At 52.5% G+C, this 26740-nt stretch overlaps 1 protein-coding gene and 1 long non-coding RNA gene across 8 annotated transcripts in view; one reads left to right on the forward strand and one right to left on the reverse strand.

Annotated features, from left to right (window-relative positions):
- Positions 1-665: 665 nt before the first annotated feature.
- The window catches only part of SEPT8 (septin 8), a 27025-nt gene continuing 950 nt past the window's right edge, over positions 666-26740 (reverse strand). The window contains exons 1-10 of one of the 7 annotated variants that reach the window (XM_010863612.1): positions 21296-21315; positions 15704-15824; positions 14515-14710; positions 13994-14180; positions 12781-12942; positions 12123-12219; positions 11758-11926; positions 11442-11574; positions 11145-11335; positions 666-2001 (exon numbers count right to left, since the gene is read on the reverse strand). In XM_010863612.1, coding sequence (XP_010861914.1) covers positions 1836-2001; positions 11145-11335; positions 11442-11574; positions 11758-11926; positions 12123-12219; positions 12781-12942; positions 13994-14180; positions 14515-14681 — 1272 coding nt within the window. In that variant the 5' untranslated portion in view covers positions 14682-14710; positions 15704-15824; positions 21296-21315 and the 3' untranslated portion in view covers positions 666-1835. Of the gene's footprint in view, positions 2002-5825; positions 8685-11144; positions 11336-11441; positions 11575-11757; positions 11927-12122; positions 12220-12780; positions 12943-13993; positions 14181-14514; positions 14711-15703; positions 15825-21295; positions 21316-26740 lie in introns of those variants that run through there. The other 6 variants (XM_010863608.1, XM_010863606.1, XM_010863605.1 and 3 more) reach the window with 6 other exon arrangements.
- Positions 1717-4047, forward strand: LOC105005569. Its single transcript, XR_827330.1, has 2 exons — positions 1717-2016; positions 2643-4047. It is a non-coding gene; the product is annotated as an uncharacterized LOC105005569 (long non-coding RNA).

Consider the following 26740-nt stretch of genomic DNA (forward strand, 5'->3'; position numbering starts at 1 on the left):
AGAATGTAATGTGTGCCCCGCAAAGATGCTTTTGTCCAACTAAGAACCAAGTAAATAACCCTTAAAAGAACTATTTCTAGAGGTTATATAATACTTTGTTTATCTAAAAGAGTAGGACCAAGTCTTCAATGCACTTGGTACTTGAATGTTTACTCATAGACAAGCCTTATAATTTCTCTGGGGAAAAGTCATAGCCTTCAATAGAGGCTGAAAGGAATGTGTTTGCAGCTATGGTGTTACCTGGTTCTGGGAGGTTTTATCAGTGAGTCTGTCTGATGCAGACCAGGAAGCTCAAAGGCCTACTTCTCTCTATGACTAACAATCATGGTAGTGATCAGGACCAGGAATGGGTAGAGTCCACAGCTGGAAAGCTTTGAGTGAGTTCCTACAGGTGAATGTAGGAGACGGCACAGTCCCAGCCTCCAAAGCACCTTTGGGTAGGCGTTGCAGTGCAGTTGGGGATCAAGACTTGCTGGCAGCAGATGACCATGTGACATTTACTACGCACTGTCACGACTACCTGGGGACTTGACAGATAGCCAAGATCTGGTTTGGTTTTTCTTTCAGAAGCGTTTTCTGTGGTGGGTCACTGGAAGACAGCTCTACTAGGGTCACGGATGCCCAGTCCCCAGCGATAAGAAAACAAAAGCTACTGTGACAGAGTGTAGGGCTTTGGCCTCTTTTATTTTCTTTTTACAGTTAATTCCACACATAAAAGACTTCATAAAGCATTATGGCTCTGGCTATTCCCCGAATGAGCTCCTCAGGATGGAGCTGGCTATTTTGGACAAACTGCACTGGGACCTCTACATCGGGACACCGCTGGACTTTCTGTCCATAGTAAGTACGAGGAACTTCCAGAGCCTACCCTGGACTCATTGTGCCTTTGGAACAGCTGTTCACAATATAGGACGGCAAAGCACACGTCCTTACACATGCAGCACAGTGACGTGACCCACAAGGCTCACGACATAACGGCAAAGTGAAATATTATCTTACATCCAACACGGTTCCGCCAGACTCCCGCTTCTAAAGGACATTAACTTTACAAAGATATTTAGACGGCACTATTATGGTGAGCTTCTCTTTTAAATACACACTGCAAAAATATTTAACTTTCCATTCTATGAATACTGTACATAAAAATCTGTCTGCTTTTGCTGCACTTTACACACATTCACTTAGCTGTCTTTTATTCACCTACACACAGTCCTTACTGAGGCTTTAGACCATATTGATCTGGCACTTAAAAATGTCATGTTAGTTTGTATTTGTTTTAGTTAGAGAATGATGGTCATCCTTAAAGATAGGATTCTGTTAGTAAGGCAAAATTATGTAATATGGAAATGTCATGGGGTTTTGGTCTGTTATGAAGTGTGACGATTAAATCACGAAGGGCTGTACCATTATAAAAACTGACCACTGTGGCCAAGCGGCAGCATTTCTTCTCATGTCGAGCACATACAAGTAACTTCTCTGCTACCTTAATCTTGAACTGTATGCTTCTGTTTTTCAGAACTGAAACACTGTCAAGTGGGTACTTTAGGCTCTTAATGACCATGTCACAAAGCAGACTGTCTTTTTCTCACCAGGGTTGAAGCTTAGCTTGGCCGCACAGTGGGTATTAAGCCTCAATCCCCTTCTGGGGCCATGGATGGGAACGAAAAGGGTTGGGCAATATTTAATGTTCCCTGATGAAAATTTAAATTGTTTTTTGCACTTTTGGTCTTTGATCTATGAAAAGTATGGGGTTTTCTGTTCTAACATAAAAACCACGGTCTCCAGTTCCACGCCCTGGTGGTCCTGGGCTGGCCCCACGTGAAGGAGCTGATGCCTCAGAGGAATCCTTCCCTCCACGTCGCGTCCCTGACCAGGCAGCTGCAGCACTGTATGGCGGGCCACCAGCTGCTGCAGTTCAAGGGCTCCACACTGGCCTTGGTCATCATCACCTTAGAGCTGGAGAGGCTCATGCCCGACTGCTGTACTCCTATATCTGATCTGCTAAAGAAAGCACAGGTAGACATCAACTTTGCCCCACACCAGGCTCTCAGTTTTGCCCCTTCAGCTGATGCACTCTGCCCCCAAAAGAGTACCTGTGGCCCCTTCTCGGCCCTTGTGGGCTCCAGGAGATACTCTGGCTGTGATGACTCTGAAGAGTCTTCCTAAGGGCTAGGCTTTCCACACATGGCAAATCCTCTGGACTTGAGTATTAGGTTCCCTTCACCACAATGGGCTTCTCTGACACTGAGTGAAGCTGTATCTCAGTGGCAGCCCTGGTAGTCAAGAGGATGTGGGGACATGTTGAGCTCAGGAGAAAACAATGCTGAGCTTAACACTGGGGAGTGTAAATTTCAGACCCTTTACCCTTTATATGGCACCAGGCACCAGGGTACTATGAGGTAGGTATGGGGAGGTCAGAATCACTCAGGATGGACAGCATAAGATGGAATGCAGTTAGAAAAATGACAGTTTTTACTGAGGTTGAAGATGGGTGTCCCTGAGACTGTGGGGTTAATGTTCTCAAGTTGGGTGATTGGAACTTCCTGGAATTGCTCCATGCTGACATTCTGGCACTCAGTTACTCATTGTTTAGAATGTAAAATGGTTCTGCCTCAAGGATGACCGCTCCGTTTTAATTACAGGTTGGTATTAGGCAGTGGAACCGCTGCAAAGAACTTGTAAAGGAGCAACTGGCAAGCCTTTAGTCATCCTCCTGAACAGCCACTTTCTGGCTCACCTGCCAGCATCTGTGCCCTACCCCAGAACCCTTTACAGCATAATGCCAAATCTGGACTTGGACTCCTCTATATTCTAGGCTTTATGGGTCCTGTAACAAGAAAGCAAGAAGGCCTTGAAACAGCAACTGAGAAAACACTCCTGATTCTTCAGGAAAAAACAAGGGGGCAAAAAGACAGGTCAGGGTCCCTAAAGGGAAAGGTAGTCTGATAAATCAAACTCAGACTCCTGCCTCTCTCACAACCCTGGGCCCGAAACCAGGGGGAGGGAATAAATGCTCATAGTGCAGCTTGCTTTTTCTTCCTCATCAAGGGCTGTAGCAGCCTATAAGACAGCTGGACGATGAGGTCAGAGGCAGGCCTTGCTCAGGGCAGAAGGGCCAGGCTGGTGCTGACAGACAAGTTTCTGCTGCTCCACCTGCCAGAACTGGCCGCGTCTTTCCAGCTTCCCAGGCCTGTACCAAGAGCATGTGCAGGCTTCAAGTCCCAAGTACTCTGCCCGCCTTTGCAGAAACGGGATTTACCCTGACTCGCCCAGCATCTAAGTCTTTTCTTTGTAAGAACTCGATTCATAAAGTGCTTTATTTCATATACAGTAACCAAATCAAGCTTTAGGCATATTTCTGCTTGGTTACTCTTAGTTTACAGGCTTAACTAGAGGAATTTTTGTGTTTAGAAAATGATACTTCGAGGTGATCCTTGTGTTGGGAAGCCGCACTCCCCAAGTTTTGGTTGAGATGAGCGGGTCCTGAGGCTGAGCTCCCACTACTGCAGGGAGGAGGGAGGGACCACTAGCATGGCTGTGAGGGAGAAGCCAGCTGCCCCTGGGAAGCAGTGACACTATGGAGCCATTCTCTAGGCAGTGGAGTCCAGCTGACAGTGATGCCAGCTGGGACTGTGGAGGTAGTGCTGGGGATGCAAATGACTGAGCCACACATTTAGAGGTCATCTGTGAAGTCCTTCCGCAGTGAACAGTTTTCTGTAAATGTGCGAAGCCGAGGGGAAGGTGATCTGCTGCTAGGTGCAATACTAGCTATACCGTATTAGTGTCTGTACTGTAGTCAGCACAAATCTCTGCCTTTTGTTAAGACAAATTTGCTTGTTGGAGCTTTTGTTGAAATACACTTCCTTTCAGTCCTTTCTGTGTCTTATTTTACATGTATTAGATACCGTGCATTGAGATTTGATAGAGTCAAACACACGTGAAATGCAGTCTCTCAAACCCTATCAGTAACTGTCCCCTAGCCCAGCACATGGAGAAGGCAATGGCACCCCACTCCAGTACTCTTGCCTGGAAAATCCCATGGATGGAGGAGCCTGGTGGGCCGCAGTCCATGGGGTCGCTAAGAGTCGGACACGACTGAGTGACTTCACTTTCACTTTCATGCATTGGAGAAAGAAATGGCAACCCACTCCAGTGTTCTTGCCTGGAGAATCCCAGGGACGGGGCAGCCTCATGGGCTGCCGTCGATGGGGTCGCACAGAGTGGGACAAGACTGAAGCGACTTAGCAGTAGCAGCAGCAGCCCAGCACAAATGAACGTGCTGGGGGGCAGCCTGCTGCTCGTGGCCTCAGCTTCCTCTGCCTCCTTCCTTCCACTGTGAGCAGCACTGTCATTGGTGGAACAGAGGCTAAGCCTGAGGGCCCACGCCAACTCAGGCTATTTTTGACTTCAGAAAACAGGTAGGAATTACCTGGACCCCACCCCCCGAACCTAGCTCTAGATGTAAGTTTCATTCCCCAGAGCTAAACCAACTCTCCATCTCTTGGGAAAAGAAGAAGGTAGACCTGTGAGCCACAATATGGGGGTAAGGGACAGCCTTGTTGCTTCATCTTTCTGTAAATAGTATTCCCTTTTCTGGGGAAGCAAACTTTCATATTGCCTAAGTACCACTTGTGAGCGGTTTTTAAGTTTTTATGTTGTTCAAGCTTGCCTTGGAGCCCTAAGTTCTATCTTACTCTCCTCTAACATTTTTTCCCTGCAGTTAGGAATTTCTCTCCCACTTCAGATTAGAGACTGGGGTTCACTGTGGTGGGAGAAATAAGGATGTGATCCACCTTCCATTTGTCACCATTTACATAGGGCAGAGATTGGGCTGTGACTGCTGAAAACAGAGATGGGACAGGGCTCAGAGGCAGATGGGCTAAGAGAAGAACACAGTAGATGAGTAGCACAGACACATCTTAAACTTGTCCAAATATTACCTCATTTGGGTGAGCCAAGTTCCTTCCACCAAGGTGGCCCTATTTCCCCTGGCTTCCTGGAAAGTCTTGGTCCTCCAGAGCTTGGTGAAGACTGCCTCCCTGCACCTGCCTGCCCAGGGGCAGAGTTGTGCTGTACCTTCCCTGGGGAGGCCAGCATGCCAGTCTCCCTGCTGGGCCTAGTCCTCCATCTCCTCATTTTGGTCTCCCCAGAGATTAGCCTAGTGTCCAACACAGAAAGCTCCTCCACAAATGGGCCCTGGAGATTGCCAACCCTTCCTCAACAAATATTTGCCTACTTCCTACAACATCCCACCTCAGCAAAACCTTCTTAGGTCCACCAACCTACACTGTCAAACTGAACAGGAATAAGGGTACAGGATAGCAATATTTAAACCTCAATTCCTCCAGTTATGAGCTGTGTGACCTTGGGTACCTCTCGTGCCTTGCCTATAAAAAGGAGAGAATGGTACCTAATCATAGGATTATTGTGAAGATTAGCGGAATTAATACATGTAATGCACTTTAGAACAATGACTAGCACACAGTAAGAACTCAAATGTTAGTTGTCCTATGTCAAGCCTCCTCCACAAGGATGTAAACTTTTCAAGGGCAGGGTCTGCCTTCTCTCGTGTCTTGCCTGATAAAGATCCTTTGACCACAGGCTGCAACTTCTCTTTCCTATCTTGCCTCCATCCCACACTCATTCAAGAGCCGTTCACAGATGCCCGTGGCAGGATTCACTATTAAAACACAACTCCTATAGAAGCTGATCAACCCCACAAAGTTCATGGAAAAAACAAGCTGTATTTTACCACAGCTGTAGCAGATTAATAGAGGAAACATTAAATCAGAAAAGCCACTGCCCAAAAAAGACACCACAAAAACTCAAAATAAATGCAAAATTTAATGAAAAAAATGAGTACAAAGTGAATGGAAAGGAACAAAAACAGTCAATGAATGAAGGAATAAATGAATTAACAAGTGAAGCAGTTTTAGAGAAGCATGTTAACGTAACAGACTAGCAAGCCACACTTCCCTTGGGCCTCTTATCCAGTAACAGGAGCCCCACTTAACAGGGAACCCACACAAAGACATACACAACATATATGGAGTTGGTCTGCACAAGCAAAGACCACCTAGACTCAGGTTCCCCATAATTGGGGTGACCATACCTCCCAGTTTGCCTGAGACAATCATGGCTTATGCTTGTCGACTTGGCGTCATTATTAACAAAATCTCCTTTCACTCTCAAAAGTCTCAGCTTGGGCAATAAATTATATGGTGATTCTACCCCAAAATCAACTTGGTTCATGAAAGACACGATAGTAAATGCCAGCGATCCCACTGACAGCCCTAACAATGCCAACAGATGATACGGAGACAGAAAATGAGGGGGAAGTCAGATCCTGCAGACAGGGGTCACATTCCATGAGGCGGGTAGCTTGTTAAACAATGAATGGTAAGCTTTTAAGCTCACCTTGTGCACCAAAGATTAATTTGGTCTCAGCTAAAAATGACAAAATTCTAAACACAAACAGCATGAGAGAAAAGTGCAGTGAGGCTCACTAAAGTCAAAGGGTGCTGCCGAGGCAGCCCAGACCCCAGAAAATGTAACAAGGACAGGTCTCCCCCGAGATTCTTGGAAGCCTGGGGCCTGCAGGCAGGTAGCCAGCCACAATTCTGGCCACCCAAGTATGCCCTGGGTGCAGCCCACACTCAGATGGGGGTGGATGGGCAGCAGGATCTGCCCGCTGTAAGAGTCCCGATTGGCCAGGAGTCCTCATTTCTTACATAACTGAGCCTGCTGGGTCATTGAGCCTCATCTTCAGAAATACACTAGCTGACCCAGGCTAGCGTAAAGGTCTTACTTCCATCCAACTGAATACACTTTCAGACATATAATGACCCTAGAGTTAAGCCACTTGCAGTCCACATCTGCCTTAGATATGCTGATTTACCTTTTTAGATACCCACAGTGAAGCATCAGTTACCAGTTTCAACCACAAGTGGGTTTACTCTAAAGCTAATGAAACTTAATTCTCAGGGCCTCTTCCAAGGCCCTGTACCTGATTTTATACTCATGTTCTCTTAAGAAGGCTTCTCAAGTAGTTTGAGCCCTTCAAAAATCTGTATTCACCCGTGGTCATGGCATAACTTTGGAGAATTTTCACTTTGAGTCTCAACAAAACCTGCTCTGCTCCAGGTGAAGCGAAAAAGACCACCTTTTCCTGGTCATACCTCAGTGGATACATACAGCTCACCCTCCACCCCTCTCTGAATGGAACATGATCTGAGAAGGTCAAGAGGGAACCAGAACCTAGCCTTGGAAATCAGTAAAGCAAGCCAAGGCAGGAAGAGGGAAACGATGATGGGAAAGAAAATGAAGGACATAAAAACACAAACCGCCAGTCCAACAATGTATTAGCACAGCTTCCTAAGGCTTCCAACTAGGGAGTGCACTAGACTGTGAGCTCCTTGAGGGCAGAGCTGTGCAGGACTCTGGGTAGCCTGTGCCCAGCACAGTGCTTCATCAACATTAAGTGGAATCCTTCCTTTCATCTATTTATTTTTTATGTCCCATGTTATCAGGCCATGCTTTCGACCCTGATGGTCTCAGTGGCTTGCCAACCAACAGGAACACAGAAGAATGCTGTACTTTCTTAGAAGGTTCTCTTTAAGAATGCAGCTGAAGGGGAAAAAGCTCCTCTGCTGGTAGTTTTTTTCTTAATTGTTCACATACAACAGGCACCTTCATCCTTTTCCCTACAACTCAGCCAGGAAAAAGGAAAGGACGACCCAGAGAGAAACCTGTTCCCGCTGAACACTCTTTGCATTTGGAATATGCGGGGGTGGGCATGGGGTGGGGTGCTGGCGGTCTTAGTTAACAGTCAAACACTTAACACGCACTCATGGGGCTGGTCCCTGTTCACAGGTAGCACCTGGGGTGTGGAGCACAGAGATAACGGCTTCGGGCTGCTGTTCCATTTACATTCACAGTAACAACGCTGAACGTGGCCTTTTTCATGATCCACTTTCATTCGTAAAGAAATCCCAAACACTGTCATTACAGGACGTTTATTACCCGCCTCTCCCTATACTTTATGGGGAGACTTTATACAGAAGAAAGGTTTAGAGATATTTTTAGTCTTTAAAAACCAGGGCATCTGTGTTACTTACGAAAATAACGGGAGGGGGTATTATTTGTCTTTACGCTCGTGCCAAAATAAAAATTTAGAAGTGCTTTAAAAGTTATTATTGAAATTAAGCTCTAGGTTAGAAAAATTAAAAGGAAGGGGAGTGGGCGGAGTTCTGCAGCACGCATACCACGCCACGTGGCCACACCTAGGGCGCTGCATGAGTTGCCATCTTGACGCTGAACAATTAGGCCGAGCATCGCCGGCTGGGGCCTCTGCTAGAGCGGCACAAAACTGCTCCGTCAAGGAATAGTGACACTGTAAATGGAAGACCAGCCACTGGCTCTGAAAAAAATAAACCTCATCAGTTTTGGATTCCAGCATTCATGGCTTTAACAAGTTTGCATAGAGAGGGTGGCCCGCCAGGCCTGGGCAGCCTGGGGCACAGGGGTAGGGGACAAAGCAGGGCTGTAAACACTGGAGTCTGTACCGGCTCCCAGTCCGTCCTCACACCATGATATGGGAGAAGGGTCACAAGGTGTAACTCAAGCAACTTAACACATGAAAGTCTAAAGTCCGCTCTTGACATGTAAGTCTGTGCGTGCGTTAACTGAAAAATAAAAATAAAACAAACAGAACAAAAACAGACACATTAAAAGATACACAGACGACCAAATCAAACAGAAGCAAAAGACAGCAAGATGAACACTGGGAAAGGACAGTCAGTTTGGCACTTGTGACGAGCAAAGCAGAGAATTCACTTCAGCTTATGGCATCCCAGGCTGAGGGGTCAAGATCTGATTGGGAAATAATTTTGTAAAAATGAATTAAAATTTGAAGAATAAGTACAATCAATCAAAGCCATTCAACTAAATGATCGCAAAACAACATCCCCCCTCCAAATGTACTCCTGACCCGTCCCGACCAGGGCAAAGGGAAGGGGTGCTCCCAGCCAGCCCACCCACCCCACTCCTGGCCTCTGCAAGGCCAGCATGGGAGGAGAGGGCTCTCTCCCAGAGGCCAAACTGACTGAAGCTTTCTGGAATGTCCAGCAAACAGAAAAGACCTGTTCTCCAGGCCCACATCACACGAAAAAAAGCAGGGAGATCTGACATCAGTGATGAGCCCCACCCTGAGTTGGCCTGGTGCCCCTGCAGCCAGCCTGCACCCCACCCCCACTGGCCCTCAACACCTTGACCTGGCCACAGGTCCTGGAGCTGCTTTTGAGTGGCTTCTTCATAGCTTACTTCCTAGGGGACTCTGCCTGCCTTTATTTTTTTTTAAGAAAAAGAAAAAAAATAATAAGAAAACAAGATGGCCTGGGCTAAGCTGGCAGGGAGCAAGGCAAAGTCTCTTTGGGAGCCAGCACTGGGTCATGGATAGCATACCGCTTCCCAGGAGAAACCAGATTTCTGAGCTACCAGCTCAAAATCCACATGGGTTGCAATTCACAGAGCCTGCGTGCTCACCAAGCTCACCAACATCTAGACAGGGCCGGAAGTAAATGCAAAGCAGAAGGGAAACGTGCACAGTTGAGAGGAGTGTGGGGCTGGGGACCAGCAGGGGCTTATCTGCTGCAGCAGGGCCAACGGCTGGTGTGGGTGGGGGTGAGGGAAGGGGGGCCAGTCAGCAGGTGGGAGAGACTGCAGGGTCTGTCCCAAAGCAGGAGACAGGCCTCAGGAATGAGAACTGGCATCCAGTTCCTAAATGCCTGGTTCTGTCCCCTGGTCTTCCCCAGGGAGAAGCTTTTTAAACTTTGATGTGTCTGTGCCTCTGTGCCTGTGTGTCTTGGAGACTGTGTGTGTTAGTGGAGATGTGTCTGGATCTGTGTATGTGATGGGGCAAGAGTGAGACAGTGTACATGTGTCATGCATGTGTGCAGCATTAGGGAACGCAATCCTGGGGGCAGGGGGAGGGCCAGTGCCACAGGCAGCACCCCAGGGCCACAGCTATGCACTGCATGGCCCTAACCACAAGGCTCCACTGCCACCAAGGAAGGAACAGCCTGAACACACATGTTCCCAAACATTCAAGAAGGAACTGGAATTCCAAGAGAATAAGAATGAGGGCCAAGGTGAGTATACCTGCTTAGTTTCCAGGCTGGCAAGAGAAAGAAGGTACCAGACACAGACCAGGGGCAGGGAGAAGCCGGGGCAGACAGGATCCCCATGGAGAGATGCTCTGGGGGACACTGAATGAAGTGGGGCAGAGAAAGGAGGCACTCCCCACCCCTACCCAGAGCATCTGGGATCCAGCTGTGCGCATGGAATCAGGCTATGCCAAGGAGAAGAGGCTTAGAGCGGCCCCCACCTTGCCAAAGTTGACTGCACTCCTGGAGGCTGGGAAAAGCCTCCTGCTCTCCCCCATCACTCCATCTCCTCCCCTCTCCCATCACTCTCTCTCCTCTAAAGCTACGCTCGGAGGACAGCTCCAGCCTCTGCTTGAGGAGCAGCTCCTCTCTTCGGTAGGACTCACACAGCCCCTCCAGGGAGCTGCTGTCCTTCCTTCAGCAGGTCGTAACCACGGTGTCCGGGGATCAGTGCTGGCTGGGCTGAGGTCTCCACTGCCCTCAGTTACCACCCACCTGCCAAAACGGGCCCCACGTCCACAGTCTCAGGACTGAGGGGGAGGCACCACAGCTGTCCAAGCAGAAACCACAGGAGCATTTGGAATCTGTTTGAAAAGGCTGACATTCCCAAGCCCTGACCATCTCCTGGCCTGAAGGACCTTCCCTGAGACCCTAGGACCCTCTTAGGGGCCACTCCCTGCCTGTGTGGCCCAGCCTTCTCCACCCAGCTCTTGAGGGGTCTGCAGGAGAAAGAGAAAAAGAGATAGAGAAAAAAACAGGGTGTGGGGTAGAAGAGTGGGGAGAGGAGCCACTCGTGCACAAACACAAGAGTGGGCATGAACGCTTGATGCCTGAGGATGTGAAGATCACCACTGAAAGAAGAAAGGTGAGCAAGAATGAGGTGGAGAGCGAGTGAAAGGAGACAGCAAAATGGCGAGCCAGCGAGAATGAGTAAGAGCGAGAGCGAGCCAGCCAGCGCGGGGCAGGGAGCCCACCACCTACTTCTTCTTGTCCTTGTCCTTCCTCAGAGGCTGCTGCGAGGTGGCGTGCAGGGCCTGAGACTGCAGGGCCTCCACTGCTGCCTTTCTGCGATTGAAGGCGTTGGTCTCCTCCTCCAGTTCCCGGCGCTTCTCCTCCACCTTGCGCTTCTCCTCCTGGTGCAGCCGCTTGAGATGCTCGAACTTCTCGTGGAGCTGGGAGCAGAAGGTGGGGAAGCCGGCTCTGTGTGGGCCCCGGAGGAGCGTGGGCCCTCTCTGGCCTGGCCTTGCCACACACACACACCCCGAGCCCAGCACACACCTCTCTCTCCTTCTCCTTCAACTCCAGCTCTGTCTCCTTCACTTTGTTGACAAACATCTGCCTCATCTCTTCCTCCTTCCTCTGGAGCTCACTCAGGAACTCCTTCCTCTTGGCCTCGTATGTTTCCTGGAGGCTGTGGAGACCCAGAGAGAAGAGGCCAAAGAGGGGATCATGGTGGGATGGGGCTGGCCAGAGCCAGAGGGCTGGAATCACGTGGACACATGGGGTCAGGGGAGGATGCTACTGTCCCAGCAGCCTCTCTCCCCACCTGGCTCACAAGTCAAGTCTGGTTGTGGCTGGGAAGACAGGCTGTCACCTGAAAGGCTGGCTGTCACCATCACTGTCCTGGAAGCCCATCTCCTCCAGTTTGCAGCGCCGGTAGAGCTCATAGTGCCGACTGTGTGTCTGCTCGCGGAGGTCCTCCATGTTCACCCGGATCAACATCTCCCGGAGCTTCACGAAGTCGCAGTGATTCTCGTTCTCCACTGGAAGTGGAGAGCACGTGGGCATCAGACAGGGACCCGGCCACCAGCACAGAGGGGACAGGGTGCAGGACAGCGGTGGGGTGTGAGAGGCCGACCCCAGAGGGAAGACAGGCAGCAGATGGTCATGGGGAGGACACAGGACAGGGGACTGAGTCCAGGCTCCCAACCAGGGCTGTGCTCTCACCGCCACACTCACCCTGCACCACGCCCCAAGGGTACTGCCGCGCTCGCACCAGTTTGTTCCCCACCTTCACCTCCTCGGTGCTGCCCACCACGGCAAAGGGCAGGTGAGCCTGGAAAGGGGCCCAGGTGTATGTGAGCACTGTGCAGACATGGGCTAGTGGACAGACCCACCCTCGCTGCCCCTGGGCCCCAGGGAGGGGTTGCCCAGACCCGAACAAGGTGGGGCCAGATGCTCACTTTGGGGCTCTCCTTTAGAGAATTATCCTGGGACCTCCAAACAAGGGAGTGGGCTGAACCCACAACCCTGTTCCTCTTGTTATAGGGTATTCTTTCAGTCCATGGGCTCCCCAGGGGTAGAAGCTCCCTGAAAAGACCTTTGGGCCTCTCTTCTAGGTTCCCAAGTCCGGGCATCCTGCCTGCTCAATCCTGCAGGTTTCAGGTCCCTGCCTTGAGTTCATACCTTGGGGTACTTAAACCTGGGGAAGTTCCAGGACCAGCCCAATACCCGATTCTTCCCATACCCTGTCCGGAGGATTCAGGACTGGCCAGCTCCTGGTTCCCAGCCATCTTTCCTGGAGAGCTAAGGCTAGAACCCAGGGAAAAGACAGTGGCCGGGGGCTAGCTCCAAACCCTCCAACCCCAGAGCCCTCAGGCCCTTGCCCAGTGCTCACATTCATGACTGCATTAATCTCGGCAACAGCCTCATCATCCGTGGGAAACTGGTAGATCTGGACCCCATTGCTGACCAGCTCACCCATGATCTTGATCTTGAACTTGTGGAGCTCACTCTTGGAGATGGTGTCAGCTTTGGCAATGATGGGAATAATGTTCACCTGCCAGGACCATGGAGAGGGGTCAGGGGTGAGTTGCTCCCTGACTGTGGATAGCCCTTCTCAGGTCACACCCCTGGGCAGAGGGGCAGGAAGCCAAAGAGATGGAGCTGCTCCCAAAGCTCCCCAGTGGAGTCCCAGCCTGAACCCAGACAGGTGGGACCATTCTGACAGGTTGTGACAATTGGTTGCAGTGCTTCTTACAGCCCCTCCCTGCTCTGCTAAACCTCCATCCAGCCCCAAATTTGTCCTGTGGGCATATCCAGCTTTGACCCAGAGTGCTCTGAAGGTCTTAGCCAGTGTGGGGCCTGACAGGGGTGGCAGCCAGGGGGCTGTGCCCCTACACAAGTTAGATGACCCATTAGCAGTAGCCACAGGAAGACCTCAGTATCTCCCAGGCCAAAGTTATCTCATTGTTCACAGTGAAAATTAACTCCTGAGATGGGGAACAGAGTCACATGAGAGCTGACAGGTGACCCTGGGGTTGCACACCCTCCACAACCCCTCATCGCTCCTGTCATTCACATGAAGTTGCCTTTTAAATACACACTCCTCATGCCTACTCCAATTCTGGGGCTTAACTCTCCTCTCTCTGCTGGCCTCAGGAGGACCCCAAGGGAAAGTCACAGAAGGAAGAGCAAGGGAAGTGAAGGGAGCAGAGGAACTAGGAATTGAGAGAGAGAAAAAGAGCAAAGAATCAGCATGCTCTGGGGAGCAGAGGTCAGAGGGGCAGAGGGGCAGGGGCGAGGTGGGGAAGTAACTCTAGGGGGACGGGGAGGATGCAAGGAGCCACCAGGCTGAGAATAAGAATCATCTTAGCTGGAGGGAAGGTGCCCAGGGCCAGAGGCAAGGACAGAGCTCTGAAGAGGTCAGATCAACGGGGGCCGGCTGGAGGCACAGGGACAGACACAAGAGAAGATAGCAAGAGAACCAAGCCAATTCTGCAAGCCCCCAGCCCCAGTCCCCAGGGAATGCAGCGGACAGTCACAGGCAGCGACCACACCCCGCCTCCGTGGACAGGGCGCCCACAGGATCCACCGGAAGGGGGCCACACCTTGCTGTCCAGTTTCTTCATGGTCACCAGATCCAGGGACTTGAGGGAGTGCCCCGTGGGCGTGATGAAGTAGAGGCAGACATGGATCCTCGTGTCGTGGTAGTCGAAGAGCGAACGGCGGATCTTCAGCTCCTCCTGCAGATAGTTTTCAAACTGCGCGTCGATATAGTCGACGATGGGCCTGTAACTACAGACAGCTCCGTCACAGGGAGGCAGACAGCGGAGCCACGGCCCCAGGCCCGGAGCCCAGCCAAGCGGCCCACCAGCCTTCTCTCTGTGAGAACAAACAGCTTCTGCCTGGGGATTCCTGCCTGGGTACAGGTGGCTGACCCCGTCTCCTGGTCCCCCATGGGGTCCTCAGGACCTTAGACATTCTCCAGGCAGCCCTCCCATGGACCTCATGGAGTGCGGGCTTGGTCACTTGTCTGGGGGCAGCAAGGAGTGCGGAGCGCTAGGGCAGAGTGTTAGAACCACGGCCAACATGGAGGGACGGGGAAGACACCGCCCGTCCTGCCTCTTGCCTCTCATCCTTATTGATCTGATCTCCAAAGCCCACGGCATCCACGATGGTCAGCTTGAGCTGCACGTTGCTCTCCTGGAGATCGTAAGTCTGGGGCCGCAGGCGCACACACTCCTCATGGTGACTGGCTTCCTCGGTCTCAAAGGTCGTGTTGAAGAGCGTGTTCATCAGTGTGGACTTGCCAATGCCAGTCTCCCCTAGGGGAGCGGGGAGTGGGCAGAGGGGTGTCACAGACTGGAACTGGGGCTGTCCTGGCTCCTAGCTGGGCCAGGAGGGGCTCAGGCACCCTTGGTCTCCATACAAGAGAGGAGCAGGCCTCCCACTCCATCCCTTACTGTCCGTAACCCCAAGAACCATCCCTTCTTAGTGGCCTCAGAAATAACATGTGGAAGGAAGAGCCAAAAGGCTGGCCTGGACATAAGACGTAGCTATGTAGGTTGTGTAAGGTGTTTCTGCTGGGAGTGAGAAGAGGCAGAGCCAGGCAGCTGGGAGACACCAATGGACCCTGGCTTCTTCTGGCCTCAATGGGACCTGGTCACCTGCTCTGCATGCCATTCCTCCTGGGCCCAGGAAGGCCATGGGGCCAGCAGGGCCGAGGTCTACAAGAACCAGTGGCTCAGCCCACGTCATGGGTGGCCTCGACTCCACGAAGCTTTAACTGGGGCGGGGAGGTTCAGGAGAGGCTGCTTTCCAAGGGGTTCCCAGAGCACCTGTGGAGGGTCTGGCAGAACTTTTTGTGGCCTGAGACACATAGAACCTTCCAGCGCCTCCCTGTTGGGGGGTGTATTTGTTTAGATGAGTACTGGAGCTCTTACTACATGACAATGTAATGGAGAGACAGTCTGGTTTACCACAGTGTCCTTGACACATGGTATGAACAACAATACATGTTCTTAAAGCAAACACATGGATCCCGACCACTGTGACAGATACTCTCAGTGTACAAAGCACTCTCAGGTACCTAGTCCTGTCCATTCTTCATGGAAGCTGAGTCAGGCCCTGGCTCCAACTCTGTCCTTGACCCTGGCAGAGACACACCCCAAAGCCTCATCCTGACCCCTCAAAGTGTCACTCTGCCTGGGAGGTCCCCTTGCAGCTCATCAGGCAGTCAGGACAGCGGCATCTCATCTCCCAGGAGGGCTTCGTCCATCCTCAGTGGAGGCTGTCCCCTGGCCAGGCATGACACTCACCCACACAGAGGATGTTGAAGCTGAAGCCCTGAGTGACCGACTTGCTGACCAACTGGTCGGGGAGGCTATCGAAACCCACATGACCACCCAGGGAGAGGCTCCTGGGCTCCGGCTCTGCATTCTGCAAAGAGAAAAGAAGAGACGCAGTGAGCCCACTGGGGAAGAGGGGTTGAGAAGAGGGGAGGCTAAACCTGAGTCAATACGCCCCTCAAACTTGTCTCAGTTCTCAGCAAATCTCCAGACACATCGTTGAGGGCACTGGAACTCCAACTCCAGGCCAAGTTTCCACACAGGGAGTCCCATGGGCCTCAGGACCCATGACTCTGCCTGGGAAAGGCCCTTTCACCTGGGGCTCTGCATCTGCTGAGCTGGCAAGGGATGCCTGAGCCCGAGGTGTCACCTGGCAGAAGGCCCCAGATCCATGGCTGCTACCCCAAGGGCTCACCTGCCTGCCTGCTTGGGAGGATGCCCCAGATGTTCCCTAGATCTTAAAGATTTCAAAAGGCCAAGATTTGAGGGTGTGCACGTTCCTGTGGCCCTCTCCTGCTAAAGTAGGATGCAGACAAGGGCAGGTCTGGCTTGACCCCCTCACACTCACACTGCTGGAGGGCTCTCCCTCAGGTGGGCTCACAGTCCTCCATGGGCACCCCTTGCTCCTCATGCACCCAAGCAGGGAATGCACACTGAGCCCTGCTAAAGGGGCCAGTACTCACTCAGACCCACCACTGGGTCTCAGGACTGGTCTTGGGGGCCTCAGTGGTACTCTCTAGGGACTCCCAGGCTCTGGCTCATGTCCCCCTCCCAGCCCCGCCCCAGTCCTGGTTGCTTAGACAGAGGATTCTGGGTGAGAATGTGGAGGCCTGCCCAGAGAGGCAGGCAGCAGGTCCTGAGCAAGCAAGGGTCACTGAGCTGGCCCACAGCACTATAAAAAGACCCAGCAGGACCCTAAGCAGAGGGTCAAGGTCAGGCTCCAAGTTGTGTGGATTCTCTGCTTCCCTGGGAATGAGGGTGGAATGTTGTCCTGAGGGAAGGTTCCCAGGCTCAGCCTTCCTGGGACTGGCCCCGTCGAGGGCAGACCCCAGGCAGCTCTGTATAGGGCAGAAACACACCTCCTCTGTCCCCTAGCCCTTCTGCCCTGATTGCCAGCCACACAGAGCAAGGACAGGACGATGGGTCTGAGTCTTATCCTGCCATCCAGCCCACAGCTCCAGAGGGGAGGAAACAGGCCCAGCTGAAGACAGTCCCAGGGGCACAGATTAGGACAGTGGCAGCCCTTATGTGGGTGCAGGCCCAGGGGGCAGAGGAGGCTGAGGACCAGCCAGTAGGGACCCGGCTGCCTGCCCTCCAGCGCAGGGGTCTCCGGAGCATCTGTGGCCCCTCAGTCTCTCTGCAGCCACAGCCTGTTGTCTCAGCCTGAACCCTCCAACCATTCTTTCCTCCCAACCAGAGCCCCTCGACACTTAAACCCAACCCTCTCTTCTTCATTAACTAAGTCCCCCTGGCCCTTCCCCAAGCCCTTTCCCCAGCTCAGTCACAGTACCCCTGCATCACAGACTCCCAAGTGTGCACACGGGCAGCCTAGACCTCCATGGCCCCTTGGGGAAGCCCACAAGTCAGTTACCCCTAAGCTCTTCTCTCCAATGACCCTCTTTCCACAGAGTCTCTGCTCTCAAAGCTGGAGTCCCCTATCCCCAGGGAACTGAGTCACAACCTTCCCAATCAAGTCAGGTCCCCCCAGGGCTGCAAACATAACAACAAAGAGGCCCCAAAGGCAGCTTCCTCTCACTGGAGGCCGCAGCAAAACCAGTAAATGGAGCATAGGATGTGCTGGGTCAGGTCCAAACTCCCTAGCAGGGCATTCCAGGCCCTTTATCATCTGAGGCCTTTTTCCCAGGCTCGGTTCCTGCACAGCTGGTTATCTCTGGATATACTTTTCAAACTCGGCCCCCTCCCTGGGCTCTGGAGCTCACTGCCTTTTCCCTGGCACATGCCCTGCCCTAGCCCCTAAGTACTCCTACTGCAGACCCTTCACTTGGCTGTGACCCCATTTCCTCACACTATTAGCTGTCCTGATACGCATCGTGACTTTCACCTCTTCCATGAGCTCCTCAAAGTGGGCCGCAGGCTGGGGGAGGTCAGTGTTCCCATTCTTCCCACCCTCCCACCACCATGGCCGACGTGCTAGACAACACTACCATTTATAAATCGCTGGGCACGGCTTCACTGCCACAGCATCGGGCACATCTGCCCACCTTACACAGAGCTTCATTATTCCGTCTCTGTCCCACCTGCTCATGGCAGCTTGAGGATCAAATGGAGGACAGAGCTGTTAGTCTAGAGCTTTTTTCTTTTTGGGCGAGACTGAGAATCTCCAAAATTTAAGGCGTGCTGTGCTTGCAGAGAAGGCTATGTGTTTATTCATCCTCTTCTTCCAAGGGTGACACAATCAGGATGCAATCCAACATCCTGTAGTCTACCGCCAAAACCCACCAAGTCGGCTGTGTCTGGAAGCCACACGCACGCGCACTTCCCCAGTTAGAGTCCTTGCAAAGATTCAGACGCTATCCTACTCCTGAGTCTCCCCGACTCTAACAGCAGCACTCGGGGGTCTCACACAAGCCTGCCTACCCGTGTTCAGTGAGCCCTGCCTGCCTTCCTCATGCAGCTGGGCTCTCCGGAGAAGTGCGTGGAGCACAAGGCAGTCTCCATCCCCAAGCTGTAGCCGAAGCTGTGCTGTCAATCCAGGGGCCACAGACCTGGGGCAATTGATGCTGCTCAGGAGCCTCAGGGACCCCTGGAGCACCAATCTCCAGAGCTCACGCACATGCGCACACAGAGAATGGCCTCATGGGGACAGAGTGTTTTTCTCTGGTCTTGAGAGACTGGTGTAACCTCCCAGCTCTACTGAGGCGTGACTCCCACTAATGCCAGCTTCCCTGATCCTACATTTGGCATCAACAACATGTGACCCAAGGTGCACCGCTCTCTCCAAGGTGCCTGCCCAGGTGTGTCTGCTGACTTGCGTGGGGTCTCAGCCCAGGAGGAGCCAGGAGCCTACAAAGCCCCTCTGACACAGCTACCACAGCTCAGGAAGGAACATCAGATCTCCCACTGGTTACCTGCAATTTGTCAGGGAAGCCCCTAGTTCCAGCTCCAGGGCTGGGTCCTACTAGTCCTGAGCCAATCAGCATGATCCCACGATGGGTACAGGCAGGGGCAAGCGACCCTGACTGAACCTTCGTGACCATCCTGTAACCATCAGGGGAGTCAGCCTAAGACTGAAGCCCACTCACCGAGGACTACAGAGCCAAGCACATCACAGAGGAGAGACAGCCAGCATCCCCCACCCTAGTTTTTCCCTCTACCCCAGCCACATCTCCCCTCTACTGCTTAAGCTAGCTGAATGCGGCTATCTATTACATGCAACTGAAAATATCCTGACTGCTACAGTCCCCAAAGTGAAACTCTGAACACAGAGGAACAGAGAGAAAGCAAGGAGAGTAAAGACAGGGAAGAAAAGTGGTGTTACAACCACAGGAAAGAATGAACATCAAATGATGACACCAACACCCCACCAAGGACACCTGTGTGGGCTAAGCCAAGTGACCTACAGTCTCCTATATAGCCCTTAACCACCCTGTGTGGCAGACACTATTATTATGCCCATTGTACAGGTAAGGACACTGAGGTGCACCTAAGCTAAAGAACTAATCAGAGTAGAGTAGGGATCTGAGAGCAGCCAAGCCCATGCTCCAGAACACTGAGCTATACTGCCCCCTACTCTTACTATGCTCCCAACTCATTCATTCAGCCACAAAACACAGGCTCACTGGTCACATCCACTGGGTGTCAGTGGATGGCAGCCAATGAAAAGACGAAGACACCAGATCCTTGACCTTAGGGGCCCAGTCTTAGTCTAGACTCAAATGGCTGTGGCGGCCTGGCAGGGGGTGTAAATGGGTGAAGGATAGTAACAAAAATGGCAACCACCACACGGAACAGTTATCAACTGCTGATCCGCTATGACTCTAATCTCACTTCGTCCACACATCAGCCCTGTGAGGTAGGCTGTATATTATGCCCACTGTATAGAAAGAGACAACTGAAGCACCAAGAGATGAAGTAATTTTCCCAAGATCACACTGCTCAGGAGGGCGAAGGCAGAATCTCTGGGTGATGGTGTGACGGCACAAGCCACACTTCCAGCCACAACTCCGCTCTCTGCTGGATGAAAGACCCGGTGACTTGGAGGACCACGGGGGCCCTCGGGGAAAGGCAGGAGCAGCGGGGAACTGCAGAGGCTGGGCTCAGTCCATGGTGGCTAGGGTCCCGCGACTCCAGCCAACGGTGGGAATGTAGACCTAGTGCTGCCAAATCTTCCAATTTTTAAAGAGAATCCAGAAATCCAGATTTTTATGTGAAACGCACTAGTTTTCAAAAGTTGGCAACAACTGTCAAAGGAGAAAACCATTAGGGCCCAGGTCAACATGTCTGAGGGCTGAACCTGATCCGTGGCCTGACAGTCTGCAACCCCAGGACTGGCAAGATGCTGACCTGGAAGGACAAAACCCCCAGGGTGCACCCCTGGGGCAAGGACACCTACAGGAGGCTGCTCTGTGGGAGGAGCCTTTGGGCTGGCCAACTTAACCTGGACTCTGATGAGAGGCAGACCTAGCTGCTCCTGACTCTTTCCACACACCCAGCTCCCAGGGGGCCAGTTCAGGGGGCTCCAACTGTACTCAAAGCTCCAGGATAGAGAGCTGGCAGCTCTGAGCTCTACACACACAATGGGAAACTCCACAGGGCCTTTATCCCCCTTCTAATCACTAACAAGCTTCTGGCTCCTGAGCCAGGCTCCGGGCTTCTATGTCATCATTTCTTTGGCACATCAAAGACAACAACCAAAATAATAACTGCTCAGGCTGACTGCGTTCCTCCATGCCCGGTCACCCAGAACAAAGTGGAGAATGGCATTTTGTTATGCAGCCCAGTGGATAAATAGGACGTCCTTTTCCTGACCAGGAAATGCTGTCTGAGCCTTCTGAGCAGCCCCAATCACCAGCCGAAAGAAGCCGCCCCTTTTACCAAGAAGAGAGGCGGGATTTGGGGGGAAACCATGTCTTGCACTTGCCCACACAGAAACAGGCTTTTATCCAGAAGGAAATGGAAATCTGCTGGATGTCTGAACCAACATAGCCAGAGAATCTATGGGTGAAAAGAGCCCCTTGAGAACAAACCTCCCAAGTGAAGTTAGTTGTTGGGGTAGCAGTAGAGGTGACACACCGCCGTTCAAGCATTTGGCTCCTAAATCCTAGGCAAAGAACAGCCCCTCAGGCCTTCCACAGAGTTCTCTCCAAGAGCATCAGACTTCGGACTCTTCTTTCCCCTCAGGTTCCTGCCACCCTGAGCACCCCACAGGCAGGCAGGAAGCCTTCTCCGGAGAAGGCTTGGGCACTTGGGCCCCAGGAGGCCACCAGTCAGCTCTAGGAGGCCCTATAGAGTCCTCATGCAGTGGACCCAGGAGTCACTGTGCCATTGGGAACCTCCTCCACCCATGTTCCTGGCACAAACCACCCTCCCCTTGGATCTCACCACTCTCAGCAGCCTGGGCCTTAAATAGCCAGAGCAGAGGCCTCTGGCCAGAACGCATGGTCACGGCGCAACTGTCCTTGAGTCTGAGAGGAATCCTAAGAATTTTCCCAGGAAAGGCTTAGGCTCTAGTCCCAGGATTCCACAGCGAGCCTCTAAACCCAGGTCAAAGGTTACGGGAAATAACCACAGGGATGTGCGTGGGGTAGGGGTGGTGGGAACGGGGCGGGGGGAATGCTGCCACCCTGGACCAGGAGGGAAGAACAAAGGCAGGATATACCTGTCCCCACTTAAGAGGACACCAGAGAACCAAAATGTCTCTCTCCTATGGCGGCTACAAACCTGAGAAAAAGACACAAGCCAGGATCAGCCTTCTTGGTGCCAGCACAGTAGCAGAAGAGGTAAGAATGGCAAGGTGGCAGCTGGGACCCAGGAGAAGGCTGCCAGTCACTCTCTCAAGGCCAGTCATCCTCTCCCCTACCCTGAGAAGTGAAGGGACTTTGGAAACAAAACTATCCCTAGGAGTCCAAAGCCACGCAGTGCCCTGACCCCAAAACTTCAGTCTCCCTGCTCCCTGTTTCACTGAGGGCACTTTCCTCCCTCTTGCTGCACAAAGACAGCCAGGACTGCCACTCAGGAATTTGGGATGGTTTGTTTCACACTTCCCATGTCAAAATCAGATTTCCAGAAGCCAAGAGCCCAGTTATCAGCCTCTGGGCCCAACCAGCCCTCCCCAGACCCAGGACACAAAAATGCTCCTAGGCTTTGTGGTGCTGTGCGGGATACATTCCCATGGGAGGGAATGGTCCATCCTACCACAGAGCAGATGGGGAAGGCACTCTGGGCCACAGAAGGTACTGGAAGCCCAGGTGTTCGTACTTTCCCACTTGGGACTTGGGGACTTCCCTGCAGCAGGGATGACCACAGGGGTCTAGACATCGTGGTACAGAGGTGGCCTTTGTCCACCCAACTTCGGAAAGAAGAATGTGGGCGGCAAAGGTGACCACACACCCCTCCTACCCCAGGATGCCGGTGCTGGGAAGCAGCAGAGAGCTACATGAGCACCAACGTGAGCCAGCAGGGGCTCAGGGCAGCACGGCGATACTTCTCTGTTGCTTGCACCACTCACCCCAGCACCAGGCAGTGTCACACTCGCACCCAGGCCCCACAGCCAGATCTGGTGAGTGGACCTGGATCCATGGCCCACAGCCCCTCTCGAACCACAGCCCTCAGGTGGCCCAAGCCCAGGAGAGCCTTCAGAAAGAAGCCAGCACCTGTGATCTGAAATAGGCTCGTACTACTTCCTCCCCTGGTTCTGTCCTTCTAATGCAGCTTCCAAGAGAAGGACCAAGAACCATCTGCAAGCCATGTGTTCTGAGGAGGAGAATGTCTGATTTGCCCCAGTGCCATCAGGGGCAATGGATGTTACAGCCCACACGCCCCGTGCTTTGTCGTCCACCACCTCTTCCCAGCCACAGTTCCTCACGTGAGCCCTGAGGATGCCGACAGCTCCAGTAAAGAACACCCCAGCTCTGTCATAAGAGCATGTCGACCTTGGGAGGCATCCTTTCCCCAGGCACACGTGTCTCCCTCCTGCCTGCAGAGCTCCATACCTAGTTGTTTGGCAAAGCCTGTGCCTTGGGCCAGGACTTGGGATCCTGAGAGAGAATCAACCTGGCAGCGGAGAGGCAGGAAGACCGGAGAGGCTGCAGGGGACACACAGAAGCCAGCCAGTCCTCAGGCCCTTTGCTCCGTCATCCTGCAGCAGCTTCCTTCTGGGAGCTGGACCAGAGCCACAGAAACCTTTGTGGTGGTTATTGCCCCAAATACATACCTCCACCTAGCTCTTCTTTGGGCTCCAAACTCAGAGGGCTCCACCCTCTCTGTCATCACAAGGGGTCCATGGGGGCTGAGGGTAGGTCTCAGGCGAGCTGCTGGCATCAAGATGATGGGCACAAAGCACCCAGCACCCTCCGTGCCATCCAAAGCTTTTGATAAATATCTGGCCCTGGGTTCCCAGCCTCCATTTGTTCTCCTGCACTGTGGCCAGTCTCCCTCTTACCAGACTCTCTGCTCCTACTCTGGTCAACCCCTTGTCAGGTGCCCCCTTGGATCACCAGTGCCTTCTCATCAGTGTCCCTGCTCTGGTCCATGCCAATCCGGATCCTGGGCAGACCTTCCTAAAGTGAACACCCATAGCATGGTACAATGCCCATGGCGGGGCGGGGGGCAGAGCTGGGTGGACCAGCCTCCCGGGGAAGGGCATGGAGCTTCAGCTCTGCAGGCGGTGCTCGTGTATGGCCCCTCCCCGCCACCAGGCACTGAGAGCTGCACCGATGTCCCTTGCTCGGTTCTCACTTCTCCTTCCAAGCAGCTCAGCAAAGAGGTCTCTGGCCATTTTTATAGGACAGGGAGACACCCTCTGTGACACCCCTACTTGAGTAAGGGGTTGCTGTCTACATTCCTTCCCACCAGCTCTTGCCTTGAGGACAAAATAGGCATTCCCTGGATAGCCTGCTTCTTGGGAAAGTGTCAAGATTACAGGGGTGACAACGGAAGTGACAGATGGTGCTGGGGATAAAGTGGAGATGGGGGTGAGGGGGAGTAACTGGCTGGGAGGAGTGCCAGGCTCCAGGCTGCCATGCCACACGTTTCTTCCCTCTCTCCCTCAGATCTTCATTTTCTCCAGCCCCTCCTCAGGCCACCCCCACCATGGAGTTTGAACCCTGTCCCATGAGATTCTGACAGGAGAGGCACAGGAGATGGCCCCTGGGGCAGAAAGAGAGTTTGGGATCCAGTAAGGAGGACAGGCAGAGGAAGAGTGGATAGGAATCTGGCTGCCCAAGGAGGACAAGAGGCAACAGACTCCCCAGAGGGCTGTCCCAGACACGCACATCCTAGGAGATTTTGATCATAACCACAGGGCTGATCTAGGATTGAGCAAGGCCCAGTCAAAATGTAAAGGTCGCTCAGCCTGTGGACAATAGGAACCCAGCACATACTGATCGCAAAGTACCATTCCAGGGACCTCCTTAGCAGTCCAGTGGTTAGGACTTTATGCTTCCAATGCAGAGGGTGTGGGTTCGATCTCTGGTCAGGGAGCTAAAATCACACATTTCATGCAATGTGACTCCCCCGCCCCCAAGAAAAAGTATCATTCCACACGCTCATCTAAGCTCCAGGTTGGGTTAATTCCCATGCCCTCCTGAGCTGGTCTGACCACCAAGCTAGCCTGAGGAACAGTGCAACCTGCCACAGCTCAATCAAATTATAACTTCATGGCTACTGCTTAACACCCAGTTCAACCCTGCAGCTGGTAAGACAGCTAAACATATCTCCAAACATGTCACAGACTGCAATTATCTTCATAAACGCTTTGAAGAGTATCAGTAGGGTTGTTCCACTTTACAGCTGGAGAAAGGAAGAAATCATTTTCCCAGGATGACAAGATAGGAAAGGAGAATGGAGTCCAGACTCCGAGATTCAGGCCAAACCCAACCCAAGGTCTCCACCCAAATTCAACCATGTCCAAGTCCTCCCAGGAGGCTGATGGCTCAGAGTGTGAAGGGTGTGGAAGGTATCCATCCTGAACTCAGGCTGCACATCCTTACTTGAGTCGGTTCCCTCTCTGTGCCTCAGTCATTATTACCAAGGTGATAATACCAGAAATCCTTACAAACACAGGAATCTAAGGGAAAGAGCCTTTCCAGCCCATTGCCTGGCACTGCAGCTAGACCCCTCAGCTCAGCCTCTGAGGATAATCTCTGGGTGGGTAGTGGTGGGAGCCCCTAGGGAGGGTGCCCTGGAACAGAGCAAATTCATTCTCTGCTACCTTCTTACACAGAGGGCCAGTCTTCACATCCACATGGGTACTAAGTCTCATGTATCATTTACTGTGTCTTCATCATGTGCCAGACACTGTTCTAAGTACCTCATCTGGACCCTCTCATTAAATCCTTCCTATAATCTTATGAGGGAGGTAGTATTTTTATCCCATTATACAGATGAGAACACTGAGGGGTTAAACAATTTGCCCAGAATCACACAGCCAACAAGTAGTAATCTAGGATTCATGTCAGGCAGTCTGATTCCAGTTACTCTACATACCACTCCCACCTGCAAGACCAACTGTTAGAACAACCTCTAGCCACAGAAAGACAAGACCCAGACATAACTTTCTGGTCAGCTGGGCACAGAAAATGCACACAGGCATGCAGGCAGAGATGTGCAAACACACAGGTATGCTGGTCTCCAGCTAACCAGCAGGTCTGCTGGGATTCAGGCCCAGCCCTCCTGGGGTACATAAATTCTCGTTTAGAGTGCAGGGCTGGGGTGAATCTCTGATTTGCCCAACCTCTGAATCTGCTCCTCCTGTATTTAAACTCACTGAACTGACTCGCAGCCCCCTCATAAAACATTCAAGTCTAAAATTATGACACCAAGAGTTCCTGCTTTAGTTACGCATGTTTCCAAAATAGACCAACAAATGTATTTTCAGATTAAAGAGAAAATTTACATATACAAATTCAGATGACAATATTTATAGCATTAATTACATAAGTCCTGAATCCCTTATTTAGCCCCAGAACCAATACCTTATCAGTCACATATTTAGCATTTACCCCCTACCCACAACATCCCTGGGCCCTCCTCCCTCCCCCTTAGCACCGACCAGGGCCTCACATGCTGGCAAGAGGACACAGTTTCCTTCACTGTCACAGCTCAACCTCCCAGACACACCCAAACCCAGCCTTAGACATTGGGGGACACGCAGATACAATCCCCAAAAGGCCTCTATTCCCGGGGGGAGTGGGGTAGGGGGACAGATTATAATAGCCTTTAGGAAGTTGGTTATTGGCTGGCTCAAGCCCAGAGAGACCTCTGCAGGGACCACCAGAGACGATACCCCTGCAGAAGGCATACCCGGACTGGGGCCCAAACACACATCCACTGGGTTGAATGTGGAATCGCTCCAGTTCCTGGGGAACGGCTGCCTCAGACCCGACCACTGAGGCACCCACTGGAATCGCCCCTGGATCCTGGCGCTTGGGTGGGGGCGGGGGTTGCAGCAGGAAGGAGCAGCAGGCCAAGGTCTTCAGGACCCAACTCTGCAACTGCCCTGAGCTCATCCGAGGGACTTCCTAGGATCCCTAGGGCTTCATCGTCACCGACTGTGCCCATCCAGCAGCACCTGCGCGGCCAGGAATCTCCCCAGCCGTGCAAAGAACACTCAGGGAGAGGGGGCTCCGGAGTATCCTAGATCTTCCCTCTGATCCCTGGGGCCCCAGTCTATCGTCACACCGGGCCACAACCAGGCGGGTATTTATCTGCTCCTTTTCGCGAAAAGGGTCTGCTTTTCTTCGCCCACGGAGAGCGACCCCGCCAGCCTCCCGGCAAGGCGCTCGCGCCCGACGCCCCAGGACCCGGGACTAGCGCCGCGAAGAGCCC

This window comes from Bison bison, unplaced genomic scaffold (genome assembly GCF_000754665.1).
Source record: "Bison bison bison isolate TAMUID 2011002044 unplaced genomic scaffold, Bison_UMD1.0 scf7180017864492, whole genome shotgun sequence".
NCBI lineage: Eukaryota > Metazoa > Chordata > Mammalia > Artiodactyla > Bovidae > Bison > Bison bison.